General features: G+C 39.0%; 1 protein-coding gene across 3 annotated transcripts in view; it reads right to left on the bottom strand.

The window, feature by feature from the left end:
• COPG2 (coatomer protein complex subunit gamma 2) overlaps positions 1 to 13,782 on the bottom strand; it is a 144,612-nt gene extending 130,830 nt beyond the window's left edge. For 2 of the 3 annotated variants that reach the window (XM_027538975.1, XM_027538973.1), the window contains exons 1-4: positions 13,668 to 13,782; positions 12,430 to 12,482; positions 11,780 to 11,860; positions 8,650 to 8,721 (exon numbers count right to left, since the gene is read on the bottom strand). In XM_027538975.1, coding sequence (XP_027394776.1) covers positions 8,650 to 8,721; positions 11,780 to 11,860; positions 12,430 to 12,482; positions 13,668 to 13,704 — 243 coding nt within the window. In that variant the 5' untranslated portion in view covers positions 13,705 to 13,782. Of the gene's footprint in view, positions 1 to 8,649; positions 8,722 to 11,779; positions 11,861 to 12,429; positions 12,483 to 13,060; positions 13,149 to 13,667 lie in introns of all 3 variants that reach the window. The other variant, XM_027538974.1, reaches the window with a different exon arrangement.
• Positions 13,783 to 13,831: the final 49 nt, after the last annotated feature.

Genomic DNA, 13,831 nt, shown 5'->3' with positions numbered 1-13,831 from the left:
GCCTGGCATGCTGAAGTCCATGGGGTTGCAGAGTTGGAGATGACTGAGCTGCTGAACAACTAACAACCCCTAATCTGAGACCTGTAATCTGCCCCAAGGAAATGAACTAGTACAAGCATTGGTTTTTCTTCATATCATAATCCTGGAATTTTTGTTAATCTAATATCTGGAAAACTACTGTGAGGGATATATATATATATATATATATATACACACACACACACACACACACACAAACATATACATACACACACACACACACATATATATATACTTTTTTCTAGGCATTTTTGGTAGCAGGGAAAATCTAGCCTCTTCATCATGGCTAGAAACAGAACAGACATGTACTTTTTTTTTTTTTAAAGTCATGTGCCTGACAGGATCTTAGTTCCCCAACCAGGGATTAAACTTGCATCCTCACGCATGAAAACGCAGAGTACTAACCACTGGACCACCAAAGGATTCCCAGAAAAGTGTTATTAATATCAAAAACATATGGTGCATCATCGAGTTACTGTTTTTAAAAACTATGTATTTATTTGGCTGCTCTGGGTCTTCACTGATGCACATGGGCTTTCTCCAGGTCCGGGCAGCAGGGATTACTCTTCGGGTGCAGTGCACCACCTTCTCATTTTGGTGGTTCCTCTTGTTGTGGAGCAGGGGCTCTAAGGCATGCAGGCTTAAGTAGTTGTGGCAAGTGGGCTTAGTTGCCTCGCAGCATGCAGGAACTTCCTGGACCAGGGATCGAACCCATGTCCCCTGCATTCGTAGGTAGATTCTTAACCATTGGACCACCAGGGAAGACCTATCCAGTTACTCTTTTATTATTTATTTCCAACATTAATCCAAGGTAATGAGACTACAAGATACATAATTTCATTCATTTGGAATTTGTTTTGTCTTATTTTATGGCTCAGTGTACAGTCAATTTCTGTAAATGTTCTTTATGTTATTCATTTACATTTAATGCAATAATGATATATTTGGGTCTACATCTATCATCTTATTATATACTTTCTGTTTGTTCTGCTTTACCTATTACAATATCAAAGTGAAAAAAGAAGTATCAACAGATTCTACAAACCCTTAAAAGAATAAGAAAACATTAAGAACATTTTTAGCCAGTGAAGTTCAACAATGTAAACAAAATGGAGAAATTCCTTGAAAGACACAAACTACCAGAGACCACTCAAGAAGACAAACAATCTGAATAATACCATCTGTCTCCTTGTAAAATTATTATCAAAAACCTTACCACAGTGCAGATGCTTTCAATAGTCAATTCCAACAAACATTTCAGGAAAAGTTAATGATGATTCTACAGGACTTCCCTGGTGGTCCAGCCAGTGTTTAGGAGTCCGCCCGCCAACGCAGAGGATGCGGGTTCAGTCTCTGGTCTGGGAGGATTCCACATGCCTTGGGACAACTAAGTCCGTGAGCCACAACTACTGAACCTGAGCACTGCGACTACTGAAGCGTCTTCACCTAGAGCCTGTGCTCTGCAACAAGAGAAGCCACTGCGATGAGAAGCCTGTGTGCTGCAACGAGGAGTAATCCTCGCTTACCACAACTAGAGAAAGCCTGAGCACAGAATGAAGACCCAGCACAACCAAAAATAAATATATATATAAAAGAATAATAATGATTCTACAAAACTCTGCAAGACAAGAGAAGAAGAAGTAATACTTATCAATTCATTTTATGAAGCCAGCATTACCCAAATACAAAATCCAAACAAAAACATAAGAAAAAATTACAGATAAATATTATTTCATGACCACATACTCAAAATTAATTCCAAATTTTGAGTTTTAACAGAAATCAAAGATTTTACATTTTCCAGGAAAACAAATAAATGCATCTTACCATATTAATAAACTAAAAAAGAAAGACCATAATAATTCAATAGATACAGAAAAAACATTTGACAAAATTCAACACCCATCTACAAAAAAACAAAAAAAACCCTCCTAGCAAACTAAGAAGAGAAAACGACTTCCTCAACCTGATAAAGGTCACCTATGAAAGTTTAGGGGCCTTCTAGGGGGTGCAGTGGTAAAGAACCTGCTGCCAAAGCAGGAGATGCAGGAGATGTGGGTTTGATCCCCTGGTTTGGGAAGGTCTCTTGGAGTAGGAAATGAAAACCTGCTCCAGTGTTCTTGCCTGGAAAATTCCATGGACAGAGGAGCCTGGTGGGTTACAGTCCATGGGGTCGCAAAGAATCAGACAAGACTGAGCAACTAAGCACACACACACATGAAAAGCTAGGAGCTAGCATCACATTTAATGCTGAAAGATGAAATGCCTTCCCTCTAAGATCAGGAACAAAACAAGGATATCTTCTACCACCACTTCCATTTCACACTGTATCATAGTGCAAGAAGACATTAAGGGAAGAAAAACAAAAATCATTCAGACTGAAAAAAGTAAATCCTAAGGAATCTCCCAAAATACTGCTAGAAGTAATAAATTTAACAAAATCACAGGAAACAGATCAATATACAAAAATCTATTTAATTTCTATAGAGTACCTAAAACAATACAAATGCAATAGTATAAAAACATTAACTACTTCGGGGATAAATTTCACAAAATATGTTTAAGACTTATGTGCTAAAAGCTATAATCCTGCTGACAGAAATTAGAGGCTTGTATAAAGGGAAATACATACCATGGCTATGGAATAGAAAACTCAATAATATAATGTGAATTTTCCTCAAACTGATCTTTTTGTAAAATTCTATTGAAATAGTTTAGCAAAGTGATCTTTAGAGTCAATGCAATCACCATCAACATTCTAGCAGGCCTTTTTTTTTTTTAAACAGAAGTAGATAAGCTGATTTTGGTGACTCAGACGGTAAAGAGTCTGCCTGCAATGCAAGAGACCCAGATTCGACCCCTGAGTCAGGAAGAACCCCTGGAGAAGGAAATGGCTACCCACTCCCGTATTCTTGCCTGGAAAAATCCCATGGACAGAGGAGGCTAGCAGGCTACCATCCATGGGGTCACAAAAAGTTGGACATGACTGAGCGGCTTTCACATACATATACAAAGCTGATTTAAAATGAATATAGAATGCAAAGAACTTACAAGAGCCAAAACAATTCTTTAAAAGAAACTGACTGATGGCCAAGAGGCATATGAAAAGTTACTCAACAGCATTAATTACTAGAGAAATGCAAATCAAAACTACAATGAGGTATCACCTCACATCAATCAGAATGGCCATCATCAAAAAACCTACAAACAATAAATGCTGGAGAAAGTGAAAGTGAAGTCGTGGGACCCCATGGACTGTAGCCTACCAGGCTCCTCTGTCCATGGGATTCTCCAGGCAAGAATACTGAAGCGAGTTGCCATTTCCTTCTCCAGGGGATCCTCCTGCATTGCAGGCAGACGCTTTACCCTCTGAGCCACCAGGGAAGCCCCAAAATACTGAAGAGGATATGGATCAAAGGGAACCTTCTTGCACTGTTGGTGGGAATGTAAATTTATATAGCCACTGTGGACAACAGTATACAGATTCCTTTAAAAACTAAAAATCAGATCAGATCAGTCGCTCAGTCGTGTCTACCATATGACCCAGCAATCCCACTACTGGACATACACCCTAAGAAAACCATAACTGAAAAAGACACATATCCCAATGTTCACAGCTAGGATATGGAAGCAACCTAGATGTCCATCAACAGATGAATGGATAAGGAAGATGTGGTGTATACACACAGACACACACAGACACACACACAGACACACACACACACAGACACACACACACACACACACACCCCAATGGAATACTACTCAGTCGTAAAAAAGAATGAATTTGAGATCTGAGTAAGTCCCAGTGAGATGAATGAACCCAGAACCTGTTTATACAGAGTGAAGTAAGTCAGAAAAACAAATAACATATATTAATGCATATAATGCTTATAATGCATTAATGCTTTTGAACTGTAGCGTTAAAGAAGATTCTTGAGAGTCCCTTGGACTGCAAGGAGATCCAACCAGTCTATCCTAGAGGAGATCAGTCCTGGGTGTTCACTGGAATGAATTAATGCTTTTGAATTGTGGTGTTGGAGAAGATTCTTGAGAGTCCCTTGGACTGCAAAGAGATCCAACCAGTCCATCTTAAAGGAGATCAGTCCTGGGTGTTCACTGGAAGGACTGACATTGAAGCTGAAACTCCAATACTTTGGCCACCTGATGTGAAGAGCTGACTCACTGGAAAGGACCCTGATGCTGGGAAAGATTGAGGGCAGGAGGGGAAGGGGACGACAGAAGATAAGATGGTTGGATGACATCACTGACTCAATGGACATGGGTCTGGGTGGACTCCAGGAGTTGTTGATGGACAGGGAGGCCTGGCGTGCTGCAGTTCATGGGGTTGCAAAGAGTCGGACATGACTGAGCGACTAAACTGACTGAACTAAATGCATATAGATGGAATATAGAAAAATGGTATCAATGAACCTATTTGCAGAGAAGGAACGGAGACACAGATGTAGGAAAGCAGCTTGTGGACACAGTGGGGGAGGGGAAGGTGGGACAAATGGAGAAAGTAGCACAGATATATACACATCACATGCGTAAAATAGATAGCTGGTAAGAAGCTGCTCTATAACACACGGAGTCCAGCCAAGCATTCTGTGGCGATCTAGAGGGGTAAAATGGAAGGAGGGGAGGGAGGCTCAAGAGGGAGGTGATATATATGTAAATTATAGCTCATCTGCACTGTTGTATGGCAGAAACCATCACAACATCATAAAGCAATTTTCCTCCAATTAAAAAAAAAAAAAATTTAAGTTAAAAAATTTTGAAAAAGAAAAAAATAATAAAATAGGAAAACATGCACTACCTGATTTAAGACGAACTATAAAGCTACAGTAGGACTTCCCTGGTGGCTCAGCGGATTAGAATCTGCCTGCCAAAGCAGGGCACACAGGTTTGATCCCTGGTCCAGGAAGATTCCACATGCCTCGGAGAAACTAAGCTCATGAGCCACAACTACTGAAGCCCATGCTCTAGAGCCCAAGAGCCACAACTACTGAGCCCACATGCCACAACTACCGAAGCTGTGCACTCTAGGGTCCACGAGCCACCACTACTGAAGCCGCGTGTCCTAGAGCTGTATTCCACAAGAGGAAGCCACCGCAATAAGAAGTCCGTGCACCACAATGAAGAGCAGCCTCCGCCTGCCACAACTAGAGAAAGTTCACACAAAGCAATAAAGACCCAGTGCAGCCAAAAATAAATAAATAAATAAAATTATTTTTTTTAAAAAGTTACAGTAACAGTGTGATTCTGGAATAAGAATAGACATATAGAAAAAAGAAAAAAAAGGAATATGCCAGTGTAACATAATCATTATTATTCTTCCTCATCCTTCTCCCTCCATATTGATAAGCAATTATTCCAGTAGAATTTGTTGAGAAAAAGAGAGGAGGAGGAAATGGAGGAAGGGGTGAAGGAAGAGGAAGGAGATGAAAAGAAATTCAACCCTCACTTCGTATCATGTGCAAAAATTAACTTACAATGATCAAACAGCAATTTTAAGACACAAAAACTACATAATACCTAAGAAAAAAGCATAGCAGAAAATCTCTGTGACTTTGACTTAGACAAAGATTTCTACAATACACAGGAAGAAGAAAAACCTGATAAATTGGACTTCACCAAAATTTAAAACTTCTGTTCTTTTAAAGATTACGAAAATGAAAAATAAGATATAGGCTGGGAGAAAATATTTGGAAAACATATGATAAAGGACTTGTATCCAGAATACAGAAAGACCTTTCAAAATTCAGTAGAAGGAAAATATACAACCAAATTATTAAAAATGGGCAAAAAATATGATCAGATCCTTCATCATAGAAGATATATGAAAGTCAAAGTGAAGTTGCTCAGTCGTGTCCGACTCTTTGTGACCCCCATGGACTGTAGCCTGCCAGGCTCCTCTGTCTACGTGATTTTCTGGGCAAGAATACTGGAGTGGGTAGCCAACCACCCCCTTCTCCAGGGGATCTTCCCCACCCAAGGATCAAACACCCATCTACTGCATTGCAGGCAGATTCTTTACTATCTGAGCCACCAGGGAAGCCTCTACACCTACCATATGACCCAGTAATTCCACTCCCAGGTATTTACCCAAGAGAAATAAAAACTATATTTAAAAACTTATACATGAATGTTTATAGCAATATTATTCCTAGCCATCAAAAAATGGTGACAAACCAAATATTCTATAGCTGGTGAAAAAATAAACAAACTGAGGTACATCTATACAACAAATATCCACAATGGAATAAAAAGGAATCAACAAACAAAAACATGGACAAATCTTAAATGAGTTATGCTAAGTGCCTGAAAAGGAGACTCAAAAAGCTTCATACGTATGATGAAGTATGATATTCAAAGTATAATATCATTCTTATGACTTCCTGGAAAGCAAAACTATAAGGAAAGAAAAGAGATTACTGGTTTCCTAGGCCTGAGGATGGTAGGAATAAATCATATAAAAGAAAACCTTTTGGAGTGATGGAAATATTCTAAATCTTGATTAATACTACTGTATAAATTTGTCAAAACTCATAAAACTATACCTTAAAAAGGGTGGATTTTACTATTTGTAAAGTATATTTTTAAAAAATACACTAGTGAGTAAATGAGAAGTCAAGCCACAGGCTGGGAGGAAATATTTACAAAATACCTATCTGATGAAGGTCTTGTATTCAGAAAATACAAAGAGCACCTACAACTCAATAAGCAGAAGATAAACAACCTGATTTAAAGAAAAAAAAAAAAAAACAGGTAAAAGATGTAAACAGAAGATGGCAAATCAGCATGTATTTTGCTTAATACATGATTAACATATTCATTATTCAGGAAATGCAAACCCAAGAATGCCACTTCTAGATATTAACCAAAGAAAATGAAAACATATTAATAGGTCCACACAAAGACTTGTACTTGAGTAGTTTTAGCAGCTTTGTTTATATTTATAAACTAGAAATAAGCCAAATATCCATTAACTTGTTAATGGATAAATAAATTAAGATTTCCTACCTCCATACAATGGAATACTACTCAGCAATAAAAATGAATAAACTACTAATACACACAAGAACTTGGATCAATCTCAAAAGCCATAAGTAAAAGAAACAAGACAGAAAAGTCATAAAAGACTATATACTCTATGCTTAAATTTAAATAAAATTCTTTCTGATTTGATAAAAGGCATTACTGATTCTGTCTCCAGTGATAAAGAGGACCCTAGCTGTCCTTGGCATGCAGTGGCAAAACACTTAAATCATCAATGCAGACAAGTATGATCAAGGACCTCCAGAAGACAAAGCTCTGGGTCATCAACTAGCTGCCACCACAGAAGACTGCTGTAAAAATGAGCTGGATAGTGGGCTAGTTCCTTCTAAGTACACTGGTGAACTTGGTAAAGAAAATGCTAAGCTCAGAACATTAAAATCACCCTAGACCATAGACATAGCCTAAGGTCTACGTCAGGGACTAGAAAACGTCCATAATGCCTTATCAGAAAGCCTCATGTCATGTGGGCACAGGCCTGAGATTTCTAAAAAGCATATCCTGCAGGTGACTGAATAACAATGCAAATTCAATTCACCTTCTGTGGGACATTTTATGTTAAAGTTAGCATCCTAACTGAGAAAGAAGGAGAGGGGCCCTGAAAACTGGAATGGGGACACACGGGCGGATTCTGATGAATCTGACCACCCTGAACCTCTAAATTCCTCCAGGCTTCCATGGCAAGTGAAAGCAGTCCTCCATACTCTGTCTGAGGAAATCAGACTCCTTTGCCTGAAGAATGTACAGCGACTTCCCCTGAGACACTTGCCTTAAAAGGGACTGCTGATGTTCCTGAGGACCTAATCCCCAAGCTGCTCATTATCTACACACATAACCAGACTCAAATCCCATGAAGTCCTAGACACAAATGTGGCTTGTGTTGATATGCAAAACATACCAAAAGGACTGCACAGTTTGACCAATCTATGTTAACAAGAAACAGAAATACAGATCCCATAATCCCCTTCTCTGGATGGGTTTGAGTCAGAGCTGGGCAAAAAGGAAATATGTGCTGCAATGGAGGATGGAAATGAAGCACAGCTGTTAGGCCTGAAAGTTAGGGTGGTCGAAAGGAATGAGAGACAGACGCAGCGGTGCTGGCAGCCTGTCTGTCCTTGCTCTTCTTTTCCCTACTCCTCATCCTCTTCCCCACTCTGCATCTAACTCTTCCCAACTGCCAACAGAAACCCCAGGCCCACCAGAAACTTGACTGAGAATTTAAGAGATGAGATAGCTATGTCCACTGATTTCTATACCAGTCCATCTGTGCAGTGTCATGCAAGAGGCTGGATATTAGCAGTTTTCATGACTGCATGGCAGATCTGTGAGTGAGCAGCTTTAAACAATATACTTTCATTCTTTCATTTTCTTGTGTTCTTTAATAAGCATTTATAAGTTTTAGGAAGATAAACAATTTTTAAATAGTTTTAAACATTTCAAGCAACCTTCCCTCATTTGGACCACTCTAAGTTCCCCCAAGGAAAACAAATAAAAAGAGCATTTTTAGCCTAAAAGAATTCTTTTCTTAAAAAAAAAAAAAAAAAGACTTACATCATTAGACTGAAACAGTCGAGTCATTGCAAAGAAGGCTTCTGTGGCTTCCGTAGTTCCAAAGTGTTCACCCTAAGTAATTTAAAGTAAATTTAAATTAAAACAATTTCTTAAACAAACAAACAAAAAGGATTTTTCCCATTATTTCTGCAAAGATCTTTTAGAACCCAGAAAAAAAATTCTCTTTATAAACACTGTGCCTCTTTGTTATTATTCTGACTTTTAATTTATAAACCCACATGGCCATTTATCCATTCCTTATTTAAAATAATTTGTTATCATATACTATGCTATAAAAGTTCTAGAACAGTGGTCTCTAACCTTTTAGCAGGAACTGTTTTAGATTCTCTGAACAACTGAGATTTACAAGAGATAGAAAATGAAGTTGAGTTCTTAATCAGAACAAGATGTTATTGTTACACAGCCTAAGAACAGATATCATACCTCCTACATTTTCTATAATCCAATGTCCAGTGCAAAGCCTGACCTATCATAGGAGCATAATAAATATTAAACTGTAATGAACTATAGGAATCACAGAAAACATGGTAAGAAGGGACCAACCAAAAGGGCAGGAATCAGATTATACAAAAAGGCTTATAGGGCTACTAATACAAAAGGCTTGTAGGGCTGCCAATACATCTCAAGATACTGGCTCAAGCCCCTAAAAACATTCTTTGGATCAGAACTTTAATGCGTTTAATAGATCATCTGAGGATCTTTCCAAAATACAGATTTTGATTCACTGACTCTGGTGTGAAACCTAAAATTTTCCATTTCAAATTAGCTCCCAGTGATGTGAATGCTACTGGATCTGAGAACCACATACTTTTCAGTAGTCAGGTGTTAGATAACATATATTATTAATAGTCAAGACACTGCAGACCACAGACCACCTGAGACATTACCATTTCAATATTTAATTTCTTCATTAAAAGCAATCGTATATAATATGTTTGGCTCCATTATTTTTCAGGGCTTCAGCTTTCACAAAAAATACAACTAGTCTTCAATCTATTTGTCATAGGTGTAAGAATAAACCCAAATTTTGATGAAAAACTTTGAAAGTTTAGGATGAAAGACACCTTAAGTCGCTACTTTCTGACTTGAAACAAAAATATATGGATGTGTCAACTCTGGCAGAAATTTAAAAGTAATTCTCCATAACGAACTACCATGACTTAGGCAAAAGATAAGGTTAAGGTTACGAAATCTGTTCACCTAGTTGTCAGTGTTTATCAGACTATGTGGGTAACTTCCTCATCAAGATAGTTATGTTTCAACATGAGTTGCCCATCAAAGCAGTATTGGTCAACATAAAAATATATGCTACTCCAGGCCAACTTTACTCAAAGCTATGCTTGCTGACTGGAGTTAGCCAACTTGGACACAATGTGTACCATGAAAAGTTAAATCAAACTGACTTTGCCTTAAATGTTTCCAATAATACCACAAGAGGATATATGTTTGCGAATAGATACATGTTATTTAAAAGCATGGACTTGTTGTTCAGCCTTCATTTGCAAACCACAAAACTTTATCTCTGTGGATGAAGTCATGGGTCATGAAACATAGTCAAGTAAAAATATTCTCACGGAATTCAAGTTGGAAACCACAGTGTTCTTTGCACCATATGTAAACCACCTGAGGTACATATAGGTGTGTGTATGTGTGCATGTACACATGTGTGTGTATATGAATCTAACAAACAAAATCACATTTTCTAAGGTCCTAGACATTTCATGAGATTTTTTAGTCTGAAGCAATAAAAAGCAAAAACAAAAACAAACAACAAAAAACACACACACAAGAAAAAAAAGAAGTAGTAGTAGGATCTATGTTTCATGAGGGCAAATATTTTTGTTGGTTTTGTCTGCTATATCCCCTGTGCACAGGACACAGCAGGTACGTAATAAATATATATGCTGAATGACTGAATGAATACTATTCCTGAAAGCTATGTGTCCAGGACTATTTTCGGTGCTTCACATTTACTGTATCATTTAATCATTACCCTTGTCTAAAACAGCTTTATCATAATCCCCGTTTCGAGAAAGACATAAAGCACAAAACAGTTAAGCCCAGAACAATACTAAGAAAATCATAAATAAATACAGGCATACCTTGCAAATACTGTAGGTTCAGTTCCAGACCATGGCAATAAAATAAATATTACAACAAAGCACATCACAGGAATTTTTTGGTTTCCCAGTGCATATAAATGTTACACTATCTATACATATAAATTTATACATTTATACATATAAATGTTGCATATAAATGTTTACACTACATTGTAGTCTATTTTGTGCAATAGCATTATGTCTAAATAAAGACAATGTACAAACCTTAACTTAAAAATACTTTATTGCTAAAAAATGCTAACCATCACTTAACAATACAGGGTTGCCACAAACATTCAATTTGTAAAAAAAAAAAAAAAAAAGGCAATAAAGTGAAGTACAATAAAACAATATTCCTGCTTATATTCCTTAATTTGAATATTAAAATGAAAGCTTTAAAACATTAATATACCCTCACAAAACGATAAAATACCTATCTAGATTTTTGACTTCCCTCGTGGCTCAGATGGTAAAAGCATCTGCCTACAATGTGGGAGACCTGGGTTTGATCCCTGGGTTGGGAAGATCCCCTGGAGAAGGAAATGGCAGCCCACTCCAGTATTGTTGCCTGGAAAATCCCAAGGACAGAGGAGCCTGGCAGGCTGCAGTCCATGGGGTCGCAAAGAGTCAGACACGACTGAGCGACTTCACTTTCACTTTCTTTCAGAATTTGTCTAAGCTTTTTTAAAATATTTTTGGAGGGACATAAAGACCTCTGAACATACCTAAACATGTTTGAATATTAACTAATACTTGTTAAATTCAAATCAATGTTGAGATTCTACTGTGTGCTTAGTTGACTTGGTACCTCATGAATAAGAAAGAAGTATATGTCATACTCCTTGTCCACAAGAAATTTTACATATTACTACATTTATCAAACACTGCAAATTCTAAAATTAAGTGAATTATTAAAAAATTAATAATTACTTTCTAGAAAAAACTTCACTGCACATTATGTATTTCTATTCTAAGACACATATCTGAGGAAAATCACAGTAATTTACCTGGTTCAGTAAGTAAAGAATCTTTGTAAGAATATGCAAACATCTTCTTGGATTGATGGGTGTTTCATTGAATATACGAGCCTGTGGAAAAAAAAAACACTGCTATATATATTTTCTATCACAGATTATAGACAATCAGCTTGAATAAAATGAAGACTATTTTATATATGTTTTTAGGACTATTACATATTTTAATCATAGTATCCAAATAATGTAGCTTATAGTTTTCAATATATTATGGTATATGATAAATTATTAGATGTGACCCTGATTTTCCATTCTGTACTCACTCCCTTAGGTCTCCCACTTCAACTTGTGGACTTTATCTAAGAATCTCAATATTTACTTACATCATTTGTATACAATGAGCTTAGTATCTATAACTTCCTTCAAAAACCTTGCACTAAACACCTCCTACCTTATTTTACTTAAAATTCTCAACATGTGACACAGTCTACAAATGTATGCATTTCTATAAACCCTCGACTTTCCTATGACAAGTAACCCCTCTTTTTTTTCCCTCCAGTATATATATTCTCTGAACTCAGTTACACTCCTTAATTCTTATTTTGGATCATAGAATTCCAGGTGCTGTCCCCATTCTAAAATGGAACAGTAAAGAAAAAACACTTTATACTTCCAAGCCATACCTCTTGTAAGACAGCACTCTTCTCCAGATGCCGAAAAGGATTGGAGCCACTACCTATATTATGGGGGAAAAAATGTCTTTAATAGCTGGCATACACAGATGTATTTACTTTCTATAGAAGGGTTTTAAATGCTTGAGAAATCTCACCTAAGTGAGATGTGCACTTGGATATTACAGTGATAATCATTACTAATATGCATACAAATTGATTAAAATCTTTTTGACTCTGACACTAGCTGTCTGCTATCCTGTAAGATCCTGTACTTCTCTTTTACAGAAATTCTACCTGAAATGAGTGTCTTCTTGGCCTGCCTTCTTTTTATATGAATGTTACAAATACCTGCCATGTCCACACAATTAAGATTTAGACAGTGGTAAGGCCCTTTGGATTTCCCTACAGGAAAGCACTATTTTATGTATTTCTAACATTTTGCTGGGAGGCAGAATTTATCAGAGAATTAGACAGGCTTCAAGCTTTGAAGGGGCCATAGAGGTTTACTAACCCAACCCTCGAACACGCTTTGTGAGAGCAGCTATCAATCACTGAGACTTTTTTTTTTTTTTTTTTGAGGGGACTTGGCTATCTGCCTCATTTACTCTGGACCAAAGATGGGTATCAGGATGCAACTCACTTTTGGATGCTTGAGTATTAAATGAGCTAGGTACCACGGAACAGCCTTGCCCCCAGGGAAGCGGACAGCGCAGAGGTCCCCAGGGAGACTGTAAGGTACAAGCACCACAAAGTTCATACACACACACACAGTCCGGTCGACCCCAGACCCACTCCGGGCCGCACACTACCAGTACCCCGCCCCCACCCCACCCCCCATCCAACCCCCTCCTCTAGCAAGCGCACACTCCCTCCCTCCGCCACCTGCCGTGGGCCCGCCTCTTTGGTGGGCAAGCCCACCCCAGGCGAACCCGCGGAGGAGAAGGCGGCTCCGAGGAGCGGCGGCGCCTGAGGAGGGGGGCTGGGGGCGGGGTCGCTGAGCAGCCTGAGGTAGTGCGCGGGCGGCCGAGCGCTAGCGCGCCGACCTGAAGGGAGGCTCCGGAGCCCGGGGGGAGGGGCTAGGGGCAGGCCCCCGGCTGAAGCGGAGCGGGGTCGGAGGAGGGGCCGGGCTCCAACTCCAGCCCCCTGGCACACCGGCGCCCACGCCCCCAGGTCCGCAGTCCCCGTGAGCAGGTGGCGGCGGGGCGGGAGAAGGGGAAGGGGCCCTCGCGGCTGAGCCCCGGGCGTACCAGACTCCTCGTCCTTCTTGTCGAATTTTTTAATCATCTTGGACGACTTCCCAGCGCCCAGACCCACCGCAACCGTCCCAGGCGCCGCAGCCGGCAAGCGGAAGAGGCTGCAGGAAGGCCGGCCCGGTGCTCTGGCGCCGGTTGGGCCGCGGTCCCGTCACTCG

This window comes from Bos indicus x Bos taurus, chromosome 4 (assembly GCF_003369695.1).
Source record: "Bos indicus x Bos taurus breed Angus x Brahman F1 hybrid chromosome 4, Bos_hybrid_MaternalHap_v2.0, whole genome shotgun sequence".
In the NCBI taxonomy this organism is placed as follows: Eukaryota; Metazoa; Chordata; class Mammalia; order Artiodactyla; family Bovidae; genus Bos; species Bos indicus x Bos taurus.
The sequence above is the reverse complement of the archived record's forward strand: the minus strand, read 5'-3'. Positions and strand labels throughout refer to the sequence as shown.